We start from the raw sequence: 27,711 nt of genomic DNA on the forward strand, positions 1-27,711 counted from the left end.
CCAACATGCTGGATCTCTGTTTAGGGGTCAGTGCTCTAAAATGAGTCTCTCTGGGGAGAGAGAGGAGGGGGGCCCTGCCTCTAAAATGAGTCTCTCTGGGGAGAGAGAGGAGGGAGGCCCTGCCTCTAAAATGAGTCTCTCTGGGGAGAGAGAGGAGGGACCTGCCTCTAAAATGAGTCTCTCTGGGGAACATGACACCAAAGCTAAGAGGTGAGATTAACATTTTGTCTAAGAATTATGAAGTTTATTTCCAAAATGCTGTTTCCCAAAAATATCACATTTGCTTTTTAATCAGAAATGGTTGCTTATGGGTACCTTCAATATTACTGTTCTCAGAGTTTTAAATATATTTGAGATGTGTATAATCTTTTTTTGCAAAACGCTATATATCCAATGTTTAGCTGGAATGGAAGGTTCATATCCTGTATATTTGACTGTATTATATAGTTGTCTCACCTAGCTATCTTAATTAAGATGAATGCACTTACTGTAAATCGTTCTGGATAAGAGCATCTGCTAAATCAGGGGTGCTCAATCCGGGGTCTGTGGAGGTACTGCAGGGGTTCTCAATCCGGGGTCTGTGGAGGTACTGCAGGGGTTCTCAATCCGGGGTCTGTGGAGGTACTGCAGGGGTTCTCAGTCCAGGGTCTGTGGAGGTACTGCTGGGGTTCTCAATCCGGGGTCTGTGCAGGTACTGCTGGGGTTCTCAATCCGGGGTCTGTGGAGGTACTGCTGGGGTTCTCAATCCGGGGTCTGTGGAGGTACTGCAGGGGTTCTCAATCCGGGGTCTGTGGAGGTACTGCAGGGGTTCTCAATCCGGGGTCTGTGGAGGTACTGCAGGGGTTCTCAATCCGGGGTCTGTGGAGGTACTGCAGGGGTTCTCAATCCGGGGTCTGTGGAGGTACTGCAGGGGTTCTCAATCCGGGGTCTGTGGAGGTACTGCAGGGGTTCTCAATCCGGGGTCTGTGGAGGTACTGCAGGGGTTCTCAATCCGGGGTCTGTGGAGGTACTGCAGGGGTTCTCAATCCGGGGTCTGTGGAGGTACTGCAGGGGTTCTCAATCCGGGGTCTGTGGAGGTACTGCAGGGGTTCTCAATCCGGGGTCTGTGGAGGTACTGCAGGGGTTCTCAATCCGGGGTCTGTGGAGGTACTGCAGGGGTTCTCAATCCGGGGTCTGTGGAGGTACTGCAGGGGTTCCACGGCACCCTGACTGTACTCGTTGCAATGTAAGACATTTGATAGAATTTTCACATGACACGACCACTTTGCCTACTCTTAATTATTGCCTAATATCATTTTTTTACCAATTCCAATGGTTGTTACAAGCAGAATTTTGATAATATTACTGTTATATCAACACACTCTTCACACCCGTTTAACAACTCTAAATATCTTTGGCATAGTAGGTATCAAGTCCCTTCCCAATAATGTTGCCTACAACGTTGCCAAACAATGTTCATCGAACACTTATTACACCCTTCAATTTATAGCCACGCCCAATTTAGGATTATTTTTTAACAACGTGATGTTGCGTTCCAAAGGGATAACATGTAGATAATTGTGATAATTGAGCTGTGAGTCGGGAGGCAGGTGCAACATTACATAAAACAACAAAACCAGGAACAAGACAATACCATGGGGCTACACGCCGGTACACAATAATAATACCAACTGGTGAGTGAACATAAGAGAGTCAATTATAAAGGGGAGGAAACGATGAAGGTAATGGAGTCCAGGTGTGAATCATAATGATTAACAGGTGTGTGTAATAATGAATGCCAGGTATGCGTAATGATGAATCCTAGGACCGGTGGTTAGTGTCCCGGTGACATCGTACGCCGGAAGGGCGGAACAGGAGAAGACGTGCCAATAATTAAATAATGAAAAGAAAAACGTATTTATTACACTTTCTTCGAAAATATTTTTCCTTATAGAACCAAAAAGGCTTCTATCACTTCGTTAAAATATGGAATCACAAAATGTTATATATATTTTTGGGTTCAGTGAAGAAGAACCTCTAGAGTTCTGATCAACGAAAGGTTAATGTTTTGAGGATGTGAACCCAGCAGCCCTCCAGTGGTCAGATCAATTCCTCCCGTTTTTTCCATCGCCCGGCCCAGGATTTGAACCTGCCACCTTTCGGCCACAGGTCCAACTCCTGTCACAGCTCCAACTCCTTAGCCTCTGGCTTGAAAACCTGAGTTAATCTTCAGAAATAAGCATGAGTTAATCTGCCAAAAATGAAGACAAAATACTAGGCAGATGTACATGGCACTTCTTATACACAATTATTAGACATAAATCATTGCCAAAAGCACAAGACATATTGTTTATGGATTGCTCACAGAATGCTCAATAAGGTTAAGAAGAATCCTAGAGTGTCAGCTAAAGACTTACAGAAATCTTTGGAACATGCTAACATCTCTGTTGACGAGTCTACGATACGTAAAACACTAAACAAGAATGGTGTTCATGGGAGGACACCACGGAAGAAGCCACTGCTGTCCACCAAAAAATATTACTGCACGTCTGAAGTTTGCAAAAGAGCACCTGGATGTTCCACAGCGCTATTGGCAAAATATTCTGTGGACAGATTAAACAAAAGTTGAGTTGTTTGGAAGGAACACACAACACTATGTTTGGAGAAAAAAAGGCACAGCACACCAACATCAAAACCTCATCCCAACTGTAAAGTATGGTGGAGGGAGCATCATGGTTTGGGGCTGCCTCAGGGCCTGGACAGCTTGCTATCGTCAACGGAAAAATGAATTCCCATGTTTATCAATACATTTTGCAGGAGAATGTAAGGCTATCTGTCCGCCAATTGAAGATCAACAGAAGTTGGATGATGCAACAGGACAACGACCCCAAACAAAGAAGTAAATCAACAACAGAATGGCTTCAACAGAAGAAAATACACCTTCTAGAGTGGCCCAGTCAGAGTCCTGACCTCTACCCAATTGAGATGCTGTGGCATGACCTCAAGAGAGAGCTTCACACCAGAAATCCCAAGAATATTGCTAAAGTGAAACAGTTTTGTAAAGAGGAATGGTCCAAAATTCCTCCCGACCGTTGTGCAGGTCTGATTCGCAACAACAGAAAATGACGTTTGGTTGAGGTTATTGCTGCCAAAGGAGGGTCAACTAGTTATTTTACTTCTTATGGCTGCAGTCCCGGTAACGGGACCGATATGACAACAGCCAGTCCAAGTGCAGGGCGCCAAATTCAAAACAACAGAAATCTCATAATTAAAATTCCTCAGACATTCATGTGTCTTATATCATTTTAAAGGTAATCTTGTTGTTAATCCCACCAAAGTGTCCGATTTCAAATAGGCTTTTCAGCGAAAGCACTACAAACGATTATGTTAGGTCACCACAAAACCACAATAAGCATAGCCATTTTTTCCAGCTATAGATAGCTTCACAAAAACCAGAAGAGATAAAATGAATCACTAACCTTCGATTATTTTCATCAGATGACACTCATAGGACTTCATGTTACACAATACATGCATGTTTTGTTTGATTAAATTCATATTTATATAAAAAAATCGGAGTTTACATCGAGGCGACTAGATTCACTAAATGCAAAAACATCAAGTGACTTTGCATAGCCCATCGTTTCAACATAAATACTCATCATAAATATACATGATAATACAAGTTATACACATTGAATTATAGATATACCTCTCCTTAATGCAACCGCTGTGTCAGATTTCAAAAAAACTTTACGGAAATATAAACCATGCAATAATCTGAGACGGAGCTCAGATGATTAGCCAAATTAGCTGCCATGTTGGACTCAACAGAAACCAGAAAATACATGATAAATGTTTCATTACCTTTGATGAACCTCATCAGAATGTAGTCCTATGAATCCCAGGTTCACAATAAATGCTTGATTTGTTCGTTCATGTCCGTTATTTATGTCAAATTAGCTACTTTCGAATTGTTTACCAAAACCCTAACCAAAGTCTCAAAGCGCGACCACTATAACGTGACGAAATGTCCAAACATTCCGTTACAGTCAGTAGAAACATGTCAAATGATGTACTGAATCAATCTTTAGAATGTTGTTAACATACATCTTGAATAACGTTCCAACCGGAGAACTATAACGACTTCAATTGAGAGATGGAACACAGCTGCCTCTCACGTGAACGCGCCTGTTGAATGCATGGCACCTCATACTAAATTCTTTCTCATTCGACCCCCCTTCACATTAGAGTCATCAGACTTAGTTCTGTTGATTGCTGGCATCTAGTGGAACCCCAAGGCAGTGCAACATCATTAATGGCTCAAGTGGATTTCTTTAGGGACTCTGGTGAATACACACAGGCTCAGATTTCTGACTTCCTGTTTTGATTTCAACTCAGGATTTTGCCTGCCAATATGAGTTCTGTTAATAATCTCACAGACATAATTCAAACAGTTTTAGAAACTTTAGAGTGTTTTCTATCCAATACTAATAATAATATGCAAATAATTGGAACTATGACTGAGGAGCAGGCCGTTTGATATGGGCACCTTTCATGCTGGAGGTCATTTTGCAGGGCTCTGGCAGTGCACCTCCTTGCACAAAGGCGGAGGTAGCGGTCCTGCTGCTGGGTTGTTGCCCTCCTATGGCCTCCTCCACGTCTCCTGATGTACTGGCCTGTCTCCTGGTAGCGCCTCCATGCTCTGGACACTACGCTGACAGACACAGCAAACCTTTTTGCCACAGCTCGCATTGATGTGCCATCCTGGATGAACTGCACTACCTGAGCCACTTGTGTGGGTTGTAGACTCCGTCTCATGCTACCACTAGAGTGAAAGCACCGCCAGCATTCAAAAGTGACCAAAACATCAGCCAGGAAGCATAGGAAGTAACCTACTGTAAAGACTGGGTTTAGTTATTTTGTGCCCCTGTTCTGGAACTTCCCGCGTTCCCGTACAGAACTGTCCGCGTCCACGTACGGTGTGGCGCCAAGCATACTGTCCTGTTACAGGCAGAGTTGTCTGAGGTGATCTTGGGGAATAACGACGGAGTTCACTACAGTGTTGAGACACCGAAGTTCAGTGTTCAATTTGCTTTTTGCTTTACGGTCAGGGACAGTATGAGTGTAGCCAGATCCTTTTAACTCACTATCCTTCTTTCAAATTGTGGTTCACCGGATTCGTCATCACCATCGAGACGAGGGACAGACGAACGACCTGCTACCTGCTACAGCTAGGTAATCTAGCTAGCAACTCTACCAGCAGCATCGTAGTTATCATAGCTACCACTACATCATCACCGGCTGCCTGCATTTCTTGTGGACCGAAGGAGCTCCCAGGTTGTTTCTTCCACCTGTTAAATCCCGTGGAGGGCTTCTCCCTCTCTTGTTGACGGATGCTGGCTACCTCTGTCTCAGTGTTTAACCCCTCTGTGTCCAAGGACCAAACTTTTGAATACTATTTTCGGGACGCCTCAAGTAGGCTGGACACATGAAATTTTTAACTAAGTTTTCTTCTGATGAAAAATAGTTAATTACATCTGCCATGGAGCCTTGTTTCATAACATTACCTTAAGTCCCTAGTTATGAAGTAATTGTGGCCTTAAAAACAGGCCTTATTTTAGGTAATTTTTCACCCTGTCAGCTCCTATTAGTTCTATTGAGCACTGTGGCACCAACTCACCTTCTGAACATTCTATTCCCAGCTCATTGTTCTGGTGTCACTATGGCAGCTTCGCTATTGTCATCCATGAGACCCGACATCATTAACCGTGAACGCTGACCTCAGGTAACTTGTTATAAACCGGGTTACAGTTACTTTGTGAGCACGCTCACTGTTCACCTGTGTACACGTTGTGGTGACCCCCAGTGATAGTGGTGGCTAGCGCATACCCATCAAACGTTAAACATTTTCTGGTCACGGTTGACCATATTTGTTTCCCTTTAAAAGGTATAAAACCTAAACAAAATACATATCCCTGTCCTCTTTTTCAAAATGTGGATGATTTAAACAGCCAGAAGATATTTTTTAATTAGGAAATAACACTTGTTGTTTCTCTAAGTGGCTGCTGGGTATTTTGATATGCATCGAAATCTTCATCCGTAGGTTTCCAATTGAGTGAATTCTGCATCGTATAATGCATAGGTCTAGCTAATTGCTAGACTCAGATTATGACCCTAGCAAGTGTCGCGAATGAGTTGTGTAGTACCCACAGAAGGCCAGAGGGAGGAGCAAGAGAGCTATAAACCCATACTATTTTTTTGCCTTAAAAACCGTGAACCAAACAATCAATCAGATGTATTTATGAAGCCCTTTTTACATCAGCAGATGTCACAAAGTGCTCTACAGAAACTCTAACCCTATGCATAATCTATATTAGCCTTAACCCTAATTCTAGGGTAGGGTAGACTAGCACACTTTTAGAAACTATTTTAGTAATAATATTATGTTAGTAAATACAATTATAGGACTAAATATCATTTGGATTATTTTGTTAATCAAAACCTGTCTAAGCATTTTTTTTTGAAAAACCTAGCAGTACTACTGATTTCTCTGAGAGTGAGGCAGATATATATTATTACTGTGTAAAACCTAGCAGTACTACTGATTTCTCTGAGAGTGAGGCAGATATATATATTATTACTGTGTAAAACCTAGCAGTACTACTGATTTCTCTGAGAGTGAGGCAGATGTATATTATTACTGTATAAAACCTAGCAGTACTACTGATTTCTCTGAGAGTGAGGCAGATTTATATTATTACTGTATAAAACCTAGCAGTACTACTGATTTCTCTGAGAGTGAGGCAGATATATATTATTACTGTGTAAAACCTAGCAGTACTACTGATTTCTCTGAGAGTGAGGCAGATATATATTATTACTGTATAAAACCTAGCAGTACTACTGATTTCTCTGAGAGTGAGGCAGATATATATTATTACTGTGTAAAACCTAGCAGTACTACTGATTTCTCTGAGAGTGAGGCAGATATATATTATTACTGTGTAAAACCTAGCAGTACTACTGATTTCTCTGAGAGTGAGGCAGATATATATTATTACTGTGTAAAAAATAGCAGTACTACTTATTTGTATGAGTGAGGCAGATATATAGCAATTAGGAAAAAAACAGGACTTTTTGTCTCTCTGAAATGAAACCATCAAGTGATAGATTTTAAACAAATACATGTCTGTCATTGAACAACCCGATTCCATGATTAGATAGTGAAAAAACACACCATCTCGTTCATAATTTCTTTAAACAACAGAAGATAATTTACCAACATTTCTGAAAATGGATATATAGCGTTTTGTAATGAAACTCTTCTTATGTTTCCCCATCTGAGCTCAGAGTAGATGAGAGATGTAATGTTTGTCTCTGTTGTGTTGAAGCCCAATCAAGCAGGAGAGACCAGCCTCCCCTGTACCCAGCTGTGTGTCCATGAAGAGTGACAAGTCTATGGAACCTCCTATATTATTTAGAGAGGGAGACTTTTCTTCTGAAAAAAGGTAAGAAGAACTCATGGGTCATGGTCAGTGAGTTAAACAACACTGTCTCTAGTCATTTCTCCTCTCCCATTTTCCCATTTATTGTTGTTGTTTTCATAATCCATAGGCTAATTATTTTGTCCATTTTCATAATCCTGAAACAATATTAAACAAACACAACATTCCCTCCCTGTGTGTGTGTGTGTGTGTGGTGTGTGGTGTGTGTGTGTGCACTCCCTGGATGAGGAGATGTAATCTCATGTCTTGTCCACAGAAACCAACAGGAGAGATCAGAGTCAGAGATTCTCAGTGGTCAGTCTTCCCAGAGTCATCAAACAGACCTGGCCTCCATATTCAGAGTAGGTGGTCCTGTCATGTACATTTTTTTTGTTTGCCTCAAGGAAGGTTGATCTGTCAATCATTCATTCATGTGTTAATGAAAAAACATTTATTCACTTGCTTAACTTATTTACTTTATTCATTTCAGTTGCTCGAAGAGAATATTTTGAAATTTGTGAAGAACGAGCTGAAGATGTTCAAGAGGATTCTTAGTCAAGAACTCCCAGAAGGCTTTGAGAGTCAGAAGCAGGATAAGGAAGTGGTGGATGCTGAAGATGAGAAGCAGGAGAGCAGTGCCAGAGAGGGGGCTCTGAAGATCACACTGCACGTCCTGAGGAAAATGAACCAGAAGGAGCTTGCTGACACACTGGAGAAATGTAAGATCTGTCTGCCTCATGTTGAATGGTGTTTTATAACATTTAAAAGCTGTAGCTAAAGTACAGCTAAAGTAGCTGTGTAACTCAATGATATTGTAGCAGCCTTAACTAGAGGTCGACCGATTATGATTTATCAACGCAGATACCGATTATTGGACGACTGTCTGCTTATGCTGAATTCTGTTTGATACCATTTTAAAGCTGTAGCTAAAGTACAACTAAAGTAGCTGTGTAACTCAAATGTTGTAGCAGCCTTAACACAATACCTAGTGACCTTGTCAAGTAGCACAGAGATGTGTTGTGGTGAGTAATGTAGAGAGAGAGAAGAGGAGAGACAGAGGAGAGATAAACAATGACAGAGGGAGAAAGACAGAGGGAGAGACAGAGAGAGAGACAGAGAGAGAGAGAGAGAGACACAGAGATAGAGACAGAAAGGCAAAGGGAGAGAGAGGAAACATAATAATTACTGTGATATCTCACTGGTTACCCCCATAGCCAATTCCTCCTTTGACCGCCTTTCCTTCCAGTTCTCTGCTGCCAATGACTGGAACGAACTGCAAAAATCACTGAAGCTGGAGACTCATATTTAAGCACCAGCTGTCAGAGCAGCTCACAGATCATTGCACCTGTACATAGCCCATCTGTAATATAGCCCATCCAACTATCTCATCCCCATACTGTATTTATTTATTTGTCCTCCTCCTTTTCACCCCAGAAAACATTTACACATTCATACAGACAGTTAAGAGAATAAATTATTGTAATTTAAACTTCATAACACAGTCCTACAATACTGTAGTTATTAAAACAGACGTAATATTAATATCGTCTGTGGTATTTCTAGATGCAGATGACCTTGCTGTGATTTGCCAACGTGAACTCAAATCTAATCTAAAGAAGAAGTTTCAATGTGTTTTTGAGGGGATCGCTAAACAAGGAAACCCAACACTTCTCAATAAGATCTACACAGAGCTCTACATCACAGAGGGTGGAACAGGAGAGGTCAATAATGAACATGAGCTGAGACAGATTGAGACAACAACCAGGAAACAAGCAAGACCAGAGACTGCAATCAAATGTAACGACATCTTCAAACCCTTACCTGGACAAGACAAACGTATCAGAACTGTGCTGACAAAGGGAGTCGCTGGCATTGGAAAAACAGTCTCTGTGCAGAAGTTCATTCTGGACTGGGCTGAAGGAAAAGCAAATCAGGATGTCCAATTTGTATTTTCATTCCCTTTCCGGGAGCTGAATTTGATGAAATGGGACAAACACACTTTGATTGAACTTCTTAATCACTTCTCAATGGAAACCAAAGAATCGAGAATCTCCAACTACGACAAGTACAAAGTTCTGTTCATCTTTGATGGTCTGGATGAGTGTCGACTGCCCCTAGACTTCCAGAAGAACAAGATCTGCTGTGATGTCACACAGTCAACCTCAGTGGATGTTCTGCTGACAAATCTCATCAAGGGAAATCTGCTTCCCTCTGCTCTCCTCTGGATAACTACCCGACCTGCAGCAGCCAATAAGATCCCTTCAGGGTGTGTTGACCAGGTGACAGAGGTACGAGGGTTCCTTGACCCACAGAAGGAGGAGTACTTCAGGAAGAGATTCAGTGATGAGGACCTGGCCAGCAGAATCATCTCACACATAAAGACATCAAGGAGCCTCCACATCATGTGCCACATTCCAGTCTTCTGTTGGATTTCTGCAACAGTCCTTGAACACATGCTGCAACATAAGAGAGAAGAGATGCCCAAGACTCTGACTGAGATGTACACACACCTTGTGGAGTTTCATACCAAACAGAAGAATGAAAAGTATCTTGGGAAAGAAGAGACAGGTAGACACTGGAATAAAGAGAGCATTTTGTCACTGGGAAAACTGGCCTTCCAACAGCTTATGAATGGCAATCTGATTTTCTATGAAGAAGACCTGAAAGAGGCTGGCATTGATGTCAATGAAGCCTCAGTGTACTCAGGATTGTGCACACAGATCTTTAAAGAGGAATGTGGTCTGTACCAGGACAAGGTGTACTGCTTTGTTCATCTGAGCATTCAGGAGTTTCTGGCTGCTTTATATGTGTTCCTCTCATTCATCAACAACAACGAGAATCTAATGGACAAACTGCAAACAAAAGATGAGCCTGAAGTTACTTTCTACAAGAGTGCTGTGGATAAAGCCTTACAAAGTGAGACGGGAAACCTGGACCTTTTCCTCTGCTTCCTTCTGGGCCTCTCACTGGAGTCCAATCAGAAGCACTTACGAGGTCTAATGACAAAGACAAGAAGCAGCTCACAGAGCCATGAAGAAACTGTCAAGTACATCAAGAAGAAGATCAGGGAGAATCCCTCTCCAGAGAGGAGCATCAATCTGTTCCACTGTCTGAATGAACTGAATGACCATTCTCTAGTGGAGGAGATCCAAAGCTACCTGAGATCAGGAAGTCTCTCAGAAGCCAACCTGTCATCTGCACAGTGGTCAGCTCTGGTCTTTGTGTTGCTGACTTCAGAAAAGGAGCTGGATGTGTTTGACCTGAAGAAATACTCCAGATCAGAGGAAGGTCTTCTGAGGCTGCTGCCAGTGGTCAAAGCCTCCAGAGCTGCTCAGTGAGTACTGTCCTGTCTTTGGCTATGCCGGATTATGTTATATGACATTCTATTCTATAAAATAATTTCTCTGTAATTAATATTACCTGATAAACTATCATGTAATTAACTAGAAAGTTGCGGCACCACGAAAGAATGTTTATAGAGTTGTTATCTTCCAAATAAACTCTTAAAGACCTAGTCATCTTTTACATCATTAGCAGTCAATCATCAATCGCCACCAGTCTCATCTGAACATCGTAGATTTCTTGGTTTTCTTCACGAACCCTGGCTAACAAGTTGAATCAGCAATACAAAATGTTGTTTAATTATTTATTTACTAAATACCTAAATAATCACACAGAATTACATAAACACAGGATGGATCATACATTGATTAACCTCACTAGGGTAGGGGGCACTATTTTCACCTCCGGATGGAAAGCTTGCCCTGCTACTCAGGCCCAGAAGCTAGGATATGCATAGAATTAGTAGATTTGCATAGAAAACACTCCAAAGTTTCTAAAACTGTTAAAATAATGTCTGTGAGAATAACTGAACTGAAATGGCAGGAGAAAATCTGAGGAAAATCCATCCAGGAAGTGCCATTATTTTGAAATTGTGTTTTTTCCAATGAAAGCCTATCCACCATTTAAAGGGATAGGACCCAGATTCCGTTCCCTATGGCTTCCACTAGTTGTGAACAGTCTTTAGACATTTTTTCAGACTTTTATTCTGAACAATTAGGGAGAATGACCACTTTGAGTGAGTGGATAGTGGGATGTCCCCTGAGCTGTTTGCTGCATGCGACCGAGAGCACGCCTTTTTGTTTTTCTATTTCTATTTACTACGCTATTGTCCGGTTGAAATATTATCGATTATTTAGGCTAAAAACAACCTGAGGACTGATTATAAACATCGTTTGACATGTTTCTACAAACTTTACCGGCACTATTTGGAATTTCGTCTGCCTGTTGTGACCGCAATTGAGCCATTGGATTACTGAACAAAACGTTGCAACAAAATTTAGTTTTTTGGATATAAAGAGGGACTTTATTGAACAAAACAAACATTTATTGTGTAACTGGGTGTTTTCTGAGTGCAAGCATACAAATATCATCAAAGGTAAGTGATTAACCGCCTTTCTCAGTGGCAGAACAACAGATTTTTACCTTGTCAGCTCTGGGATTCGATCCAGCAACTCTCTAACCACTAGGCTACCTGCTGCCCCAAGGCCCCAAGGTGAGCCCCATTAATTACCCCTTAGCTACCATCTCCTCCCAAGTGGATGTGTCTTTGGGTGAACGCCTTATCAGTCATAGCAGTGCCACCTGTCCTTATAGGGATATCCTGGAATGTTTACTCAACTACTCCGAAGAAACTTTGAAGACACATTTCAGACCTGGGCTGTTTAGTAAGGATACTGCTGGAGCTTCTGTGGAAGCTATAGACCCCACGAATGGTGAAAACAAAGGACTGGAGGCTTGTGCAGAATCTCGAGAGTTACGTCCTATACACTCTGATATATATATATATATATATATATTTTTTCAATAATGTTTATTCTTAAATTCGGTTGATTTAAGGATCAAATTAACAAGGGCCAAGGATGAGTTTTGTCTGAGGTCTGCCCAAGACGATGACTTTAGTTTAAAAGTGTTGGGGGCTACGCGTTTTATTAAAGAAGTGTCTGTATCTCCAGCACTTCGTCTGGGTCATTCACAGGCTTTGATGAAAGGAAATGCCCTTTACCTTCTCCAAATAATTACCATGACAACATTCAGCATACCTGTGGGGAGTAGAATCTGCATTTCAATGCAGAGTATGTAGCTCTCTGTCAGGACGGACGTCAGGTCCCAACTAAGGCCTTCAAACCACAATTAAATAAGAGCATATCTGTGTGAGAATTTTACAATCTATTCCTGGCTACAGGGAGGCATCTAAAATATCTCTCTTTACCTATTGACAGAAATGATTTTGCAGAGGGTTACACATTGTATGCTTTCAATTTATCACCTGATGATGACACCTCAGGAAATCTGTCTGTGGTGTCCCAAGGTAACCTCAGGCTGGAAAAGTGTTTCTGTACACCTTTAGCTTGTACAGTTAGTATGATTGTTTATGCTCTGATTCAATCTTGGAAGTGAATGCCCGAAGACAAGTCTTAGTGGATTATTATTAGGATATTAAGTATCAATGATCAAAACATGAATACCCATGAGCTAGAAGGTCTCACATTTCACATCTATTAAACCGTTTTTGAACCAAAAATGAATCAATAATCTACTACAACATCAAACAAGTACAAGATAACTTTTCTATTACCTGTGGTCAACACTGTGTATTCTACCTGTGGTCAACACTGTGTATTCTACCTGTGGTCAACACTGTGTATTCTACCTGCGGTCAACACTGTGTATTCTACCTGTGGTCAACACTGTGTATTCTGCCTGTGGTCAACACTGTGTATTCTACCTGTGGTCAATACTGTGTATTCTACCTGTGGTCAACACTGTGTATTCTACCTGTGGTCAACACTGTGTATTCCACCTGCGGTCAACACTGTGTATTCTACCTGTGGTCAATACTGTGTATTCCACCTGTGGTCAACACTGTGTATTCCACCTGCGGTCAACACTGTGTATTCTACCTGCGGTCAACACTGTGTATTCTACCTGTGGTCAACACTGTGTATTCCACCTGCGGTCAACACTGTGTATTCTACCTGTGGTCAATACCGTGTATTCTACCTGAGGTCAACACTGTGTATTCTACCTGCGGTCAACACTGTGTATTCTACCTGTGGTCAACACTGTGTATTCTACCTGTGGTCAACACTGTGTATTCTACCTGTGGTCAACACTGTGTATTCTACCTGTGGTCAACTGTGTATTCTACCTGTGGTCAACACTGTGTATTCTGCCTGTGGTCAACACTGTGTATTCTACCTGTGGTCAACACTGTGTATTCTACCTGCGGTCAACACTGTGTATTCTACCTGTGGTCAACACTGTGTATTCTGCCTGTGGTCAACACTGTGTATTCTACCTGTGGTCAATACTGTGTATTCTACCTGTGGTCAACACTGTGTATTCTACCTGTTTTCAACACTGTGTATTCCACCTGCGGTCAACACTGTGTATTCTACCTGTGGTCAATACTGTGTATTCCACCTGTGGTCAACACTGTGTATTCCACCTGCGGTCAACACTGTGTATTCTACCTGAGGTCAACACTGTGTATTCTACCTGTGGTCAACACTGTGTATTCTACCTGTGGTCAACACTGTGTATTCTACCTGTGGTCAACTGTGTATTCTACCTGTGGTCAACACTGTGTATTCTGCCTGTGGTCAACTGTGTATTCTGCCTGTGGTCAACACTGTGTATTCTACCTGTGGTCAACACTGTGTATTCTGTCTGTGGTCAACTGTGTATTCTGCCTGCGGTCAACACTGTGTATTCTACCTGTGGTCAACACTGTGTATTCTACCTGTGGTCAACACTGTGTGTTCTACCTGCGGTCAACACTGTGTATTCTACCTGTGGTCAACACTGTGTATTCTACCTGTGGTCAACACTGTGTATTCTACCTGTGGTCAACACTGTGTATTCTACCTGTGGTCAACACTGTGTATTCTACCTGCGGTCAACACTGTTTATTTTACCTGTGGTCAACACTGTGTATTCTACCTGCGGTCAACACTGTGTATTCTACCTGTGGTCAACACTGTGTATTCTACCTGTGGTCAATACCGTGTATTCTACCTGTGGTCAACACTGTGTATTCTACCTGTGGTCAACACTGTTAATTCTACCTGTGGTCAACACTGTTAATTCTACCTGTGGTCAACACTGTGTATTCTACCTGTGGTCAACACTGTGTATTCTACCTGTGGTCAACACTGTGTATTCTACCTGCGGTCAACACTGTGTATTCTACCTGCGGTCAACACTGTGTATTCTACCTGTGGTCAACACTGTGTATTCTGCCTGTGGTCAACACTGTGTATTCTACCTGTGGTCAATACTGTGTATTCTACCTGTGGTCAACACTGTGTATTCTACCTGTGGTCAACACTGTGTATTCCACCTGCGGTCAACACTGTGTATTCTACCTGTGGTCAATACTGTGTATTCCACCTGTGGTCAACACTGTGTATTCCACCTGCGGTCAACACTGTGTATTCTACCTGAGGTCAACACTGTGTATTCTACCTGTGGTCAACACTGTGTATTCTACCTGTGGTCAACACTGTGTATTCTACCTGTGGTCAACTGTGTATTCTACCTGTGGTCAACACTGTGTATTCTGCCTGTGGTCAACTGTGTATTCTGCCTGTGGTCAACACTGTGTATTCTACCTGTGGTCAACACTGTGTATTCTGCCTGTGGTCAACTGTGTATTCTGCCTGCGGTCAACACTGTGTATTCTACCTGTGGTCAACACTGTGTATTCTACCTGTGGTCAACACTGTGTGTTCTACCTGCGGTCAACACTGTGTATTCTACCTGTGGTCAACACTGTGTATTCTACCTGTGGTCAACACTGTGTATTCTACCTGTGGTCAACACTGTGTATTCTACCTGCGGTCAACACTGTTTATTTTACCTGTGGTCAACACTGTGTATTCTACCTGCGGTCAACACTGTGTATTCTACCTGTGGTCAACACTGTGTATTCTACCTGTGGTCAATACCGTGTATTCTACCTGTGGTCAACACTGTGTATTCTACCTGTGGTCAACACTGTTAATTCTACCTGTGGTCAACACTGTTAATTCTACCTGTGGTCAACACTGTGTATTCTACCTGTGGTCAACACTGTGTATTCTACCTGTGGTCAACACTGTTAATTCTACCTGTGGTCAACACTGTGTATTCTACCTGCGGTCAACACTGTGTATTCTACCTGTGGTCAACACTGTGTATTCTACCTGTGGTCAACACTGTGTATTCCACCTGCGGTCAACACTGTGTATTCTACCTGTGGTCAACACTGTGTATTCTACCTGCGGTCAACACTGTGTATTCTACCTGTGGTCAACACTGTGTATTCCACCTGCGGTCAACACTGTGTATTCTACCTGTGGTCAATACCGTGTATTCTACCTGCGGTCAACACTGTGTATTGTACCTGCGGTCAACACTGTGTATTCTACATGTGGTCAACACTGTGTATTCCACCTGTGGTCAACACTGTGTATTCCACCTGCGGTCAACACGGTGTATTCTACCTGTGGTCAACACTGTGTATTCTACCTGTGGTCAACACTGTGTATTCCACCTGTGGTCAACACTGTGTATTCTACCTGTGGTCAACACTGTGTATTCTACCTGTGGTCAACTGTGTATTCTACCTGTGGTCAACACTGTGTATTCTACCTGCGGTCAACACTGTGTATTCTACCTGTGGTCAACACTGTGTATTCTACATGTGGTCAACACTGTGTATTCTACCTTTTAACGTATGGACCGCCGTCCTCACGTTCTCGGGAACACAAAGATATTAGCCCTTTTAACGCAGAGGCTGCAGGCCTCACGTCCTTGGAACAGAAAGTTACATTTTCGTAAAGGGGCTTATATAGTGGTGGGAGAGAGGGGCGTGTTTCATAGTTTACAACCAATGTCTGTTCACATGGGCGGGGCCACTGAGTTGAGCATTGTTTACTCATGAAAACCAATTCTCTCATTTAGAAGCTAAAATTACATTTAATCTTTTCACAAATAGTTTCATATTTAAACATTTAAATTGCACAACGATTCCATGTGAATCTGATAACTAGAATGTGTAGACTTTCCAAGATACCGTTTATGTCGCCCTATCATCGGTTATAATGTCTCAGATGACAACCGATCTGACATCATATTCATTAAGTACCAAAGCATATTTTCAACTGGTAGGATTACCGAAATTTGGTTCCGTTCCCCCACCTTTTGATGTTCCCAGACTATCTATGTTAACAAAGGCTTTACAAGAGTCAACTCTATAGAGTAGAGAGAGAGCAATGGGGGGGAGGTATTTATAGGGGTCATAAACCAACAGGCCAACGTCATGACAGTACATAAAATGACATTTAAGAACAAATCATCAGGAAGAAATATTAAGTTTAGATAAAGATATGTATTATAATATGTATATAATATTATATTGAATATTATTTCAATGTATTGATTTTCACATTAGTATAACATTATGACTATACTATTCTAGGAGACGGAAGATGAATCTATATGTTGTTTGACCAAGGCATCTGCCATTGTCCTTCTACACTACTGGTGTTAAATTAACAGTGTGTTTGTGAAGTCATGATGATGTCTTTGTCAGGCTGTCAGGCTGTGGAGTCACAGAGGAAGGCTGTGCTTCTCTGGTCTCAGCTCTGGAGGCAAACCCCTCACACCTGAGAGAGCTGGACCTGAGTAACAATGACCTGAAGGATTCAGGAGTGAATCTGCTCTCTGCTGGACTGGGGAATCCCCACTGTAAACTGGAGACTCTGAGGTCAGTATTCCTGTAGTTGGTCAACAAGTGATAACTGTTCACCAGATCCACATGTGTTTACCAGACACACATTGTCCACACCATATGTGTTTGGACAGTGAGGTTTACAGTTTAACATTTGGTGCTATGCTCCAGCATTTTGGATTTGAGGTAGAATGTTTCATATTAATACAGAATGTCACCTTTAATTTGAGGTTAATGGTGAGAGATGGTAACTATCTCACTCATTATTATTATTAATGATTAATGATTAATTAATGATGATTAATTCATGATTTTCTCAATCATTACAGTCACAGGCTTGATGTAGTCATGGTGTTCAAATACTATACTTTTGACTTCTTTAGTACACTTTAAGATAATTGTTCAGATGACTTCTTCAAATAGGGGGACTAGATACATTAAGTTCTTTTTTTTTCTCTAAACGGTGAAACAGATATGTATTAAAATACCCTCAAATTAAAGGTGACATTATATACTGTCACCTCATGAAAGATTTGATCTGAAATCCAAAATGTTGGAGTATAGAGCCACGTTTAAAACGTTAGCCTCACTGTCAAAATAGATATGGTGTGGACTGTAAACTCAATACAATCTAAATCTGATACCTCACTGTCTGTCTTTTGACTGGTACTGCTTTTTAAACTGGTCTGGTCAGTCTACTTCAATATTTGTAATATAATTTTTTCTCTCTACTAGTAATATTATGCTAATTTATAATAATGATAAAATCATTAATTTATGAATAGATATGGCAGGTTTCAGGACACAGATTTATCTGAATACATTGAAAAAAATACACTGCCACTATTTTCACCACCAGAGACTAGCATTATGGTTTTAATATGATTTGACTCTTTGTCAGGCTGTCAGGCTGTGGAGTCACAGAGGAAGGCTGTGCTTCTCTGGTCTCAGCTCTTAAGTCAAACCCCTCACACCTGAGAGAGCTGGATCTGAGTAACAATGACCTGAAGGATTCAGGAGTGGAGTTGCTCTCTGCTGGACTGGGGAATCCCCACTGTAAACTGGAGACTCTGAGGTCAGTATTCCTGTAGTTGGTCAACAAGTGATAACTGTTCACCAGATCCACATGTGTTTACCAGATACACATGTGACGACTTCTGCCAAAGTTGGTCCCGCTCCTTTTTCGGGCGGCGTTCGGCGGTCGACGTCACTGACCTTCTAGCCATTGTCGATCCACTTTTTATTTTCCATTGGTTTTGTCTTGTCTTCCATCACACCTGGTTTCAATTCCATCAATTACATATTGTGTATTTAACCCTCCATTTCCTCCTGTGTGCTTGTCCGACAACCTGCTGGCTACCCGCGGATGTTCAGATTGGGGTCTGGTGGTTCCATCCCCCCGCACCCCCTCTCCGATACCCAAGGAGCTAGGAGGGGCAGTGCGCAGGGAGACCGAAGGGGGTTCCAGCTTGTGCACAAGCCGCATAGGTCACACTACCGGTCGGTGCCGGGTTGGTTCCTCTGGGGATCGAGGGAGGGCGCAGGCAGGGCGCTCTGGCGTCACCCCAGGTGAGCCGGCACCATTCTCACCCAGAGACCTCTGTTGCTCATACGTTTGTCTATTTTACTTTTTCTGAGTTTTCGACCATCGGACGACCATTAGGGTCCTCTGGGCATGGTGACGCAGGGGGGGCACAAGGAGAGAATTAGTCTCTTCCTTATTGACTCTCCTGCATTTCCCGTGGTGCTAGGCCTACCCTGGTTGTCCTATCATGACCCCACTGTTTCTTGGCCACAGAGGGCTCTCACGGGGTGGTCGCGAGAGTGCTCGGGGAGGTGTTTAGGGGTTTCCGTTGGTGCTACTATGGTGAAAAGTCCTTCTCTAAAAAGAAGGCGACTCAATTAATACCCCATCGACGGGGCGATTGTGCGATATATCTCCTGGTAGATGCTGCACCTCCCAGGAGTCACGTGTATCCCCTCTCACAGGCGGAGACGGAAGCTATGGAAACATATGTCTCCAAATCCCTGCATCAGGGGTACATCCGGTCTTCCACCTCACCCGTCTCCTCAAGTTTGCTTTTTGTTAAGAAGAAGGAGGAGGGTCTGCGCCCGTGTATTGACTATCGGCGTCTGAACCAGATCACTGTGAGGTATAGTTACCCGCTACCACTCATAGCCACAGAGACTGAGTTAATGCACGGGGTGCGCTTCTTCACCAAACTAGATCTCAGGAGCGCTTACAACTTGGTGTTTATCCGAGAGGGAGACTAGTGGAAGACGGCTTTCAGTACCACCTCAGGGCACTCTGAGTACCTCGTCATGCCGTACGGGTTGATGAATACGCCATCAGTCTCCCTAGACTGCGCCATCAGCCTTTGTAGACGAGATTTTCAGGGACCTGCACGAGCAGGGTGTAGTGGTATATATTGATGACATTCTGATATACTCCGCAAAACGCGCCAAGCATGTGTCCCTGGTGCGCAGGGTGCTTGGTTGACTGTTGGAGCATGACCTGTACGTCAAGGCTGAGAAATGCTTGTTTTTCCAGCAGTCCGTCTCCTTCCTAGAGAATCGCACGGGTGGAGATGGAGAGTGACCGCATTTCAGCCGTGCGTAATTGGCCGACTCCCACCGCGGTAAAGGAGGTGTAGCGGTTCTTAGGGTTTGCCAACTACTACCGGAGGTTTATCAGAGGTTTTGGTCAGGTAGCGGCTCCCATTACCTCACTGCTGAAGGAGGGTCCTGTACGTCTGCAGTGGTCGGTTGAGGCTGACAGGGCTTTTGGGCACCTAAGAGCTCCCTTTACTTCGGCTCCCGTGCTTGCCCATCCGGATCCCTCTTTGGCATTCATAGTCGAGGTGGACGCGCACGAGGCTGGGATCGGAGCTGTGCTCTCTCAGCGCTCGTGCACGCCACCGAAGCTCCGCCCCTGTGCTTTCTTCTCAAAGAAGCTCAGTCTGGCAGAGCGGAACTATGATGTGGGGGACCGGGAGCTGTTGGCTGTGGTTAAGGCTTTGAAGGCGTGGAGACATTGGCTTGAGGGGATTAAAAACCCTTTCCTCATCTGGACTGACCACCGCAACCTGGAGTACATCCGGGCAGTTAGGAGACTGAATCCTCGTCAGGGAAGGTGGGCCATGTTCTTTAGCCGTTTTGTGTTTACCCTGTCCTACAGACCAGGTTCCCAGAATGATCAGACACCAGGTTCCCAGAATGATCAGACTCCCATTCTCCTGGCCTCCTGCCTGGTAGCGCCGGTCGTGTGGGAGCTGGACGCAGACATGGAGCAGGCGTTGCGTACAGAGCCTGCTCCACTCCAGTGTCCCGTCGGGCATCAGTACGTTCCGTCTGCTGTCCGTGACCAGTTGATCTATTGGGCCCACACATCACCATCCTCTGGTCATCCGGGGATCGGTCAGACGGTGCGCTGTCTGACTGGGAAGTACTGGTGGCCCACCTTGGCTCGGGAGGTGAGGGTATATGTTTCCCCCTGCTCGCTGTGCGCCCAGTGTAAGGCTCCTAGACACCTGCCCAGAGGTAAGCTACATCTCTTACCCGTTCCACAACGGCCTTGGTCACACCTGTTGGTGGATTTTCTAACGGATCTTCCTTCTTCACAGGGAAACATCACGATCCTGGTCGTTGTGGATCGTTTCTCTAAGTCCTGTCGTCTCTTCCCTCTGCCCGGTCTCCCTACGACCCTACAAACTACGGAGGCCCTGTTTACACACGTCTTCCGGCATTACGGGGTGCCTGAGGATATAGTGTCTGATCGAGGTCCCCAGTTCACTTCGAGAGTCTGGAGGGCGTTCATGGAACGTTTGGGGGTCTCGATTAGCCTCACCTCGGGTTTACACCCCGAGAGTAATGGGCAGGTGGAAAGAGTGAACCAGGATGTGGGCAGGTTTCTGCGGTCCTATTGCCAGGACTGGCCGGGGGAGTGGGCGGCGTTCGTGCCCTGGGCAGAGATGGCGCAGACCTCGTTTCACCACCCCTTCACTAACCTCTCCGCCTTTCAGTGTGTACCAGCCGGTTCTGGCACCGTGGCATCAGAGTCAGACTGAGGCTCCTGCATTGGACGATTAGTTCAGATGCGCGGAGGAGACCTGGGAATCCGCCCATGGTCACCTCCAGCAGGCCGTTCTGCGCCAAAAGACCAGCGCGGACCGTCACCGCAGTGAGGCCCTGGAGTTCGCACCGGGGGACAGGGTCTGGCTCTCCACCCAAAACCTGCCCCTCCGCCTGCCCTGCCAGAAGCTGGGCCTGCGGTTTGTGGGGCCATTCAAAGTCCTGAGGAGAGTGAACGAGGTGAGATACAGGTTACAACTTCCCCCCGATTACCAAATTAACCCCTCGTTCCATGTGTCTCTCCTCAGGCCGGTGGTGGCTGGTCCGCTCCAGGAGTCTGAGGTGTGGGAGGGTCCTCCACTCCCTCTGGACATCGAGGGGGCCCCGGCCTACTCCGTCCGTTCCATCCTGGATTCGAGGCGTCGGGCGAAGGGCCTTCAGTACCTCGTGGAGTGGGAAGGGAATTGTCCGGAGGAGAGGTGCTGGGTTCCGGTGGCTGATGTATTGGACCCTGAACTGCTGCATGAGTTCCACCATCGCCGGCCGGATTGCCCTGCGCCTCGCCCTCCGGGGTCGTCCCCGAGACTGGTGTCAACGCACCGCTGGAGCCGTGCGTCGGGGGGGGGAATACTGCCGAAGTCGGCTCCTCTCCTTGTTCGGGCGGCGTTCAGCGATCGACGTCACCGGCTTTCCTGCCATTGCCGCTCCATTTTCATGTATCCATTTGTTTTGTCTTGTTCCCTGCACACCTGGTTTTCATTCCCCAATCAATCTACATGTATTTATTCCTCTGTTCCCCATCATGTCTTTGTGAAAGATTGTTTTTGTTACGTGTTTATTGTTGACGCGCCAGATTGGTATTTCACAAAGATGTTTATTGTTAAACATTATTCTTGTGACTGTTTTGCGCGTTTTGCACTTTTGCCTCAATATAGTGTGTGCCTGTTCACAAATCTTTGCTCTCCTGCACCTGACTTCGCTACCAGTACGCACACACATGACATAACCCCAATAAAATTCCCAGTCTTAGGTCAGTTTGGATCTCCACTTTATTTTAAGAATGTGAAATGTCAGAATAATAGTAGAGAGAATTATTTATTTCAGCGTTTATTTCTTTCATCACATTCCCAGTGGGTCAGAAGTTTACCAACACTCAATTATTATTTGGTAGCATTGCCTTTAAATTGTTTAACTTGGGTCAAACGCTTCGGGTAGCCTTCCACAAGCCTCCCACAAGAAGTTGGGTGAAGTTTGGCCCATTCCGCCTGACAGAGCTGGTGTAACTGAGTCAGGTTTGTAGTCCTCCATGCTCGCAAACGCTTTTTCAGTTCTGCCCACAAATTGTATATAGGATGGAGGTCAGGGTTTTGTGATGGCCACTCCAATACCTTGACCTTGTTGTCCTTCAGCTATTTTGCCACAACTTTGGGAGTATGATTGGGGTCATTGTCCATTTGGAAGACCCATTTGCGACCAAGCTTTAACTTCCTGACTGACGTCTTGAGATGTTGCGTCAATATATCCACATCATTTTCCTACCTCATGATGCCATCTATTTTGTGAAGTGCACCAGACCCTCCTGCAGCAAATCACCCCCACAACATGATGCTGCCACCCCCGTGCTACACGGTTGGGATGGTGTTCTTCGGCTTGCAAGCCTCTCCCTTTTTCCTCCAAACATAACAATGGTCATTTTGGCAAAACAGTCCTATGTCTGTTTCATCAGACCAGAGGACATTTCTCCAAAAAGTATGAACTTGTCCCCATGTGCAGTTGGCTTTTATATGGCGGTTTTGGAGCAGTGGCTTCTTCCCTGCTGAGCGGCCTTTCGGGTTATGTCGATAACGGACTCGATATATAGATACTTTTGTACCTGTTTCCTCCAGCATCGTCACAAGGTCTTTTGTTGTTGTTCTAGGATTGATTTGCACCAAAGTATATTCATCTCTAGGAGACAGGACGTGTCTCCTTCCTGAGCGGTATGATGGCTGCGTGGTTCCATGGTGTTTATACTTGAATACTATTGTTTGTACAGATGAACGTGGTACCTTCAGGCGTTTGGAAATTGCTCCCAAGGATGAACGAGACTTGTGGAGGTCTACAATTTTTTTTGAGGTCTTGGCTGATTTCTTTTGATTTTCCCATGATGTCAAGCAAAGAGGCACTGAGTTTGAAGGTCGGCCTTGAAATACACCCACAGGTACACCTCCAATTGACTCAAATTATGTCAATTAGCCTATCACAAGCTTCTATAGCAATGACATAATTATTCAAATCTGTTTAAAGGACAGTTTGTTAACAAGAAATTTGTGGAGGTTTTGAAAAATTTATTTTAATGACTCAAAACTAAGTGTATGTAAACTTCCGACTTCAACTGCATTCACTTATATTGTACTAAAGTAGTAATATAGTATTTGGTCCCATATTCCATGCCTGCAGTGATTACATCAAGCTTGTGATTCTACTAACTTGTTGAATTCATTTGCAGTTTGTCTTGGTTGTGTTTTGGATGATGTTTTTCCTAATAGAAACTGAATGGTGAATAATGTCCTGTCATTTTGGAGTCACTTCACTTGTATTGTCAGTAAGAATAGAAGATGTTTCTGAACACTTCTACATTCATGTGGATGCTACCATGATTATGAATAATCAGGAATGAATCGTGAATAATGACGAATGAGAAAGTTACAGAGGCACACAGATCATACCCCCTCTGTTATTGGTAATGGTGAGAGGTTAGCATGTTTTGTTGTAGCCTCTGTTATTGGTAATGGTGAGAGGGTAGCATGTTTTGTTGTAGCCTCTGTTATTGGTAATGGTGAGAGGTTAGTATATTTTGTTGTAGCCTCTGTTATTGGTAATGGTGAGAGGTTAGCATGTGTTGTTGTAGCCTCTGTTATTGGTAATGGTGAGAGGTTAGCATGTTTTGTTGTAGCCTCTGTTATTGGTAATGGTGAGAGGTTAGCATGTTTGGTTGTAGCCTCTGTTATTGGTAATGGTGAGAGGTTAGCATGTTTTGTTGTATCCTCTGTTATTGGTAATGGTGAGAGATTAGTATGTTTTGTTGTAGCCTCTGTTATTGGTAATGGTGAGAGGTTAGCATATTTTGTTGCAGCCTCTGTTATTGGTGATGGTGAGAGGTTAGCATGTTTTGTTGTAGCCTCTGCTATTGGTAATGGTGAGAGGTTAGCATGTTTTGTTGTAGCCTCTGTTATTGGTAATGGTGAGAGGTTAGCATGTGTTGTTGTAGCCTCTGTTATTGGTAATGGTGAGAGGTTAGCATGTTTTGTTGTAGCCTCTGTTATTGGTAATGGTGAGAGGTTAGTATGTTTTGTTGTAGCCTCTGTTATTGGTAATGGTGAGTGGTTAGCATGATTTGTTGTAGCCTCTGTTATTGGTAATGGTGAGAGGTTAGCATGTTTTGTTGTAGCCTCTGTTATTGGTAATGGTGAGAGGTTAGCATGTTTTGTTGTAGTCTCTGTTATTGGTAATGGTGAGAGGTTAGTATGTTTTGTTGTAGCCTCTGTTATTGGTAATGGTGAGAGGTTAGCATGTTTTGTTGTATCCTCTGTTATTGGTAATGGTGAGAGGTTAGTATGTTTTGTTGTAGCCTCTGTTATTGGTAATGGTGAGAGGTTAGTATGTTTTGTTGTAGCCTCTGTTATTGGTAATGGTGAGAGGTTAACATGTTTTGTTGTAACCTCTTTTATTGGTAATGGTGAGAGGTTAGCATGTTTTGTTGTAGCCTCTGTTATTGATAATGGACTAAACTATTGACTACTTTAATACACTATGAGTGAATTGGTCAGAATACTTATGACTTCTTCAAATAGGGGGACTAGATACATAAAGTGCTTTTATTTTTCTAAATGGTGAAACAGATATGTTTTAAAATATCCTCAAATAAAAGGTGACATTATATACATTAAATCAAAAATATTGGTTTAGAGACACACTTAAATTGTTAGCTTCACCGTCAAAGTTGATATGGTGTGGACTGTATACTCAATACAATCTAAATCTGATACCTCACTGTCTGTCTTCTGACTGATATTGCTTTTTTAATTGGTCTGGTCAGTCTACTCAAATATTTGTACTATATATTTTTCTATCTACAAGTAATACATTGATCATTTGTTATTACAAATAATGATACATTAATTTATGAATAGATATGGCAGGTTTCAGGACACTGATGTATCTGAACATTTTGTAAAAATATAATGCCACTATTTTCACCACCAAAGAATATCAATGTGATTTTAATAGGATTTGACTCTTTGCAGGCTGTCAGGCTGTCTAGTCACAGAGGAAGGCTGTGCTTCTCTGGCCTCAGCTCTGAGGTCAAACCCCTCACACCTGAGAGAGCTGGACCTGAGCTACAATCACCCAGGAGACTCAGGAGTCAGACTGCTCTCTGCTGGACTGGAGGATCCACACTGCAGACTGGAGAAACTCAAGTATGTAGAGGGTTTACATCAATGTTCATATCAAACATGTTTGACTTTGTTGCATGTTACTGTGTGTGTCCTATGTGTGTGTCCAGTGTGAAACATACACTCGACTCATACACATACACACACACACACACACACACACACACACACACACACACACACACACACACACACACACACACACACACACTCACTCACAGGACACACACAAACACAGACAGACACATACACACTGGACACACACACAAAAGGACACACACATACACACAAACACACTCGACACACACACTGGACACACACGCACGCACACAGGACACACACTGGACACACGGTTAGCTGTACAAGACTGTGTGTGTGTGTGTGTGTGTGTGTGTCCAGTGTGTGTGTGTGTGTGTGTGTGTGTGTGTGTGTGTGTGTGTGTGTGTGTGTGTGTGTGTTCTGTGTGTGTGTGTGTGTGTGTGTGTGTGTGTGTGTGTGTGTGTGTGTGTGTGTGTGTGTGTGTGTGTGTGTGTGTGTGTGTGTGTGTGTGTGAGTTCAGGTGTCTCCCTCAATGACTGTCTGTTCTTCTGCTTACCGCTACAGTGTGGAACATGGTGGAGAGAACACAATGAAACCTGGGCTTAGAAAATGTGAGTGTTGACTGCTGTGAAGAATATGACTAAGAATAAGTCTTAATTCAAGTTAAGTCAAAGTCAAAGACCACCATCATTACTTACTTGGTCATATTAAATATCAGCTGTAGTTCTACAGAAGCAGAAATCAGGGACACCAACGTTTACAAAGAGTTGCTTTGACAATGTGTGTGTGTGTGTGTGTGTGTGTGTGTGTGTAATTAATGGGAATCAGTGTGTTTTATATTACCATACAGTATAACATATGATCATTCAACAAGTCTCAAGTTACCTTAACTTCTCCTTTTGATACCTAGAAACATCTACATTAAATGAATTAGTGAAAAGTGAGTTAACATTCTAATGTGAATGATGATGATTTCTAATATTGTGTCTGGTTTCATCCATCAGATGTCTGTGACCTCACACTGGACCTCAACACAGTAGACAGACTCCTATGTCTGTCTGAGAAGAACAGAAAGGTGACATGTAGGACAGAGAAGCAGCCGTATCCTGATCACCCACAGAGATTTGAGGACAGTAGACAGGTGCTGTGTAGAGAGGGTCTGACTGGGCGCTGTTACTGGGAGGTAGAGTGGAGTGGGAGGATTAATATAGGAGTGACATATAAAGGAATCAACAGGAAAGGAGAGGGTAATGACTGTTTTCTTGGATACAATGACAAGTCCTGGTGTCTGTTCTGCACTGACAACTGTTACACTGCCAGTCACAAGAATAATCACATAGACGTCCCCTCCTCCATATCCCACAGAGTAGGAGTGTATCTGGACTGGCCAGCCGGCACTCTGTCCTTCTATAGAGTCTCCTCTGACACAATGACCCACCTGTACACATTCACCTCCACATTCACTGAGCCCCTCTATCCAGGGTTTAGGGTTTGGTATGAAGACTCCTCATTGTCCCTGTGTCAGTTGGTCCCTGTGTCAAACACAACATGATGTTTCACTCTAATCAGGGTCATGTTCAGTAAGTATCAAGGCACAAGGCAAGACCCAAATGTGGACACAGGAGGCAGATGGTTGGAGTCTTGCAAAGTTTATTACTCCAAAGGGTGGTGGACAGGCAAAAAGGTCAAAACCATTAGGTACAGAGTGGCAGACAGGCTTGTGGTCAAGGCAGGCAGAATGTACCCGCCTACCTGACCAAAGTCCAGAAACAGGCAAGGGTCAAAACTGGGAGGACTAGAAAAAGGAGAATGCAAAAAGCAGGAGAACAGGAAAACCGCTGGTTGACCTAGAAACATACAAGACGAACTGGCACAGAGAGACAGGAAACACAGGGATAAATACACTGGGGGAACACAGGGA

General features: G+C 43.6%; 1 protein-coding gene across 1 annotated transcript; it reads left to right on the forward strand.

Moving 5' to 3' along the window:
* LOC129841949 (NLR family CARD domain-containing protein 3-like) lies at nt 1-27,711 on the forward strand. Its single transcript, XM_055910316.1, has 10 exons — nt 1-210; nt 7,374-7,490; nt 7,744-7,828; nt 7,957-8,194; nt 9,036-10,800; nt 17,107-17,280; nt 18,146-18,319; nt 25,602-25,775; nt 26,355-26,401; nt 26,795-27,711. Exons 1-10 carry the CDS (start codon nt 41-43, stop codon nt 27,340-27,342), a joined length of 3,492 nt encoding a protein of 1,163 aa, XP_055766291.1. The 5' UTR covers nt 1-40; the 3' UTR covers nt 27,343-27,711.

The sequence above is a fragment of the Salvelinus fontinalis genome, unplaced genomic scaffold (genome assembly GCF_029448725.1).
Source record: "Salvelinus fontinalis isolate EN_2023a unplaced genomic scaffold, ASM2944872v1 scaffold_0004, whole genome shotgun sequence".
In the NCBI taxonomy this organism is placed as follows: domain Eukaryota; kingdom Metazoa; phylum Chordata; class Actinopteri; order Salmoniformes; family Salmonidae; genus Salvelinus; species Salvelinus fontinalis.

Coding starts and splice junctions, on each gene's coding strand:
- LOC129841949 (XM_055910316.1), top strand. CDS start 41: ATGAGTCTCTCTGGGGAGAGAGAGGAGGGGGGCCCTGCCTCTAAAATG. Junction 10,801..17,106: donor AAAGCCTCCAGAGCTGCTCA/GTGAGTACTGTC, acceptor TGTCTTTGTCAG/GCTGTCAGGCTGTGGAGTCA. Junction 17,281..18,145: donor TGTAAACTGGAGACTCTGAG/GTCAGTATTCCT, acceptor ACTCTTTGTCAG/GCTGTCAGGCTGTGGAGTCA.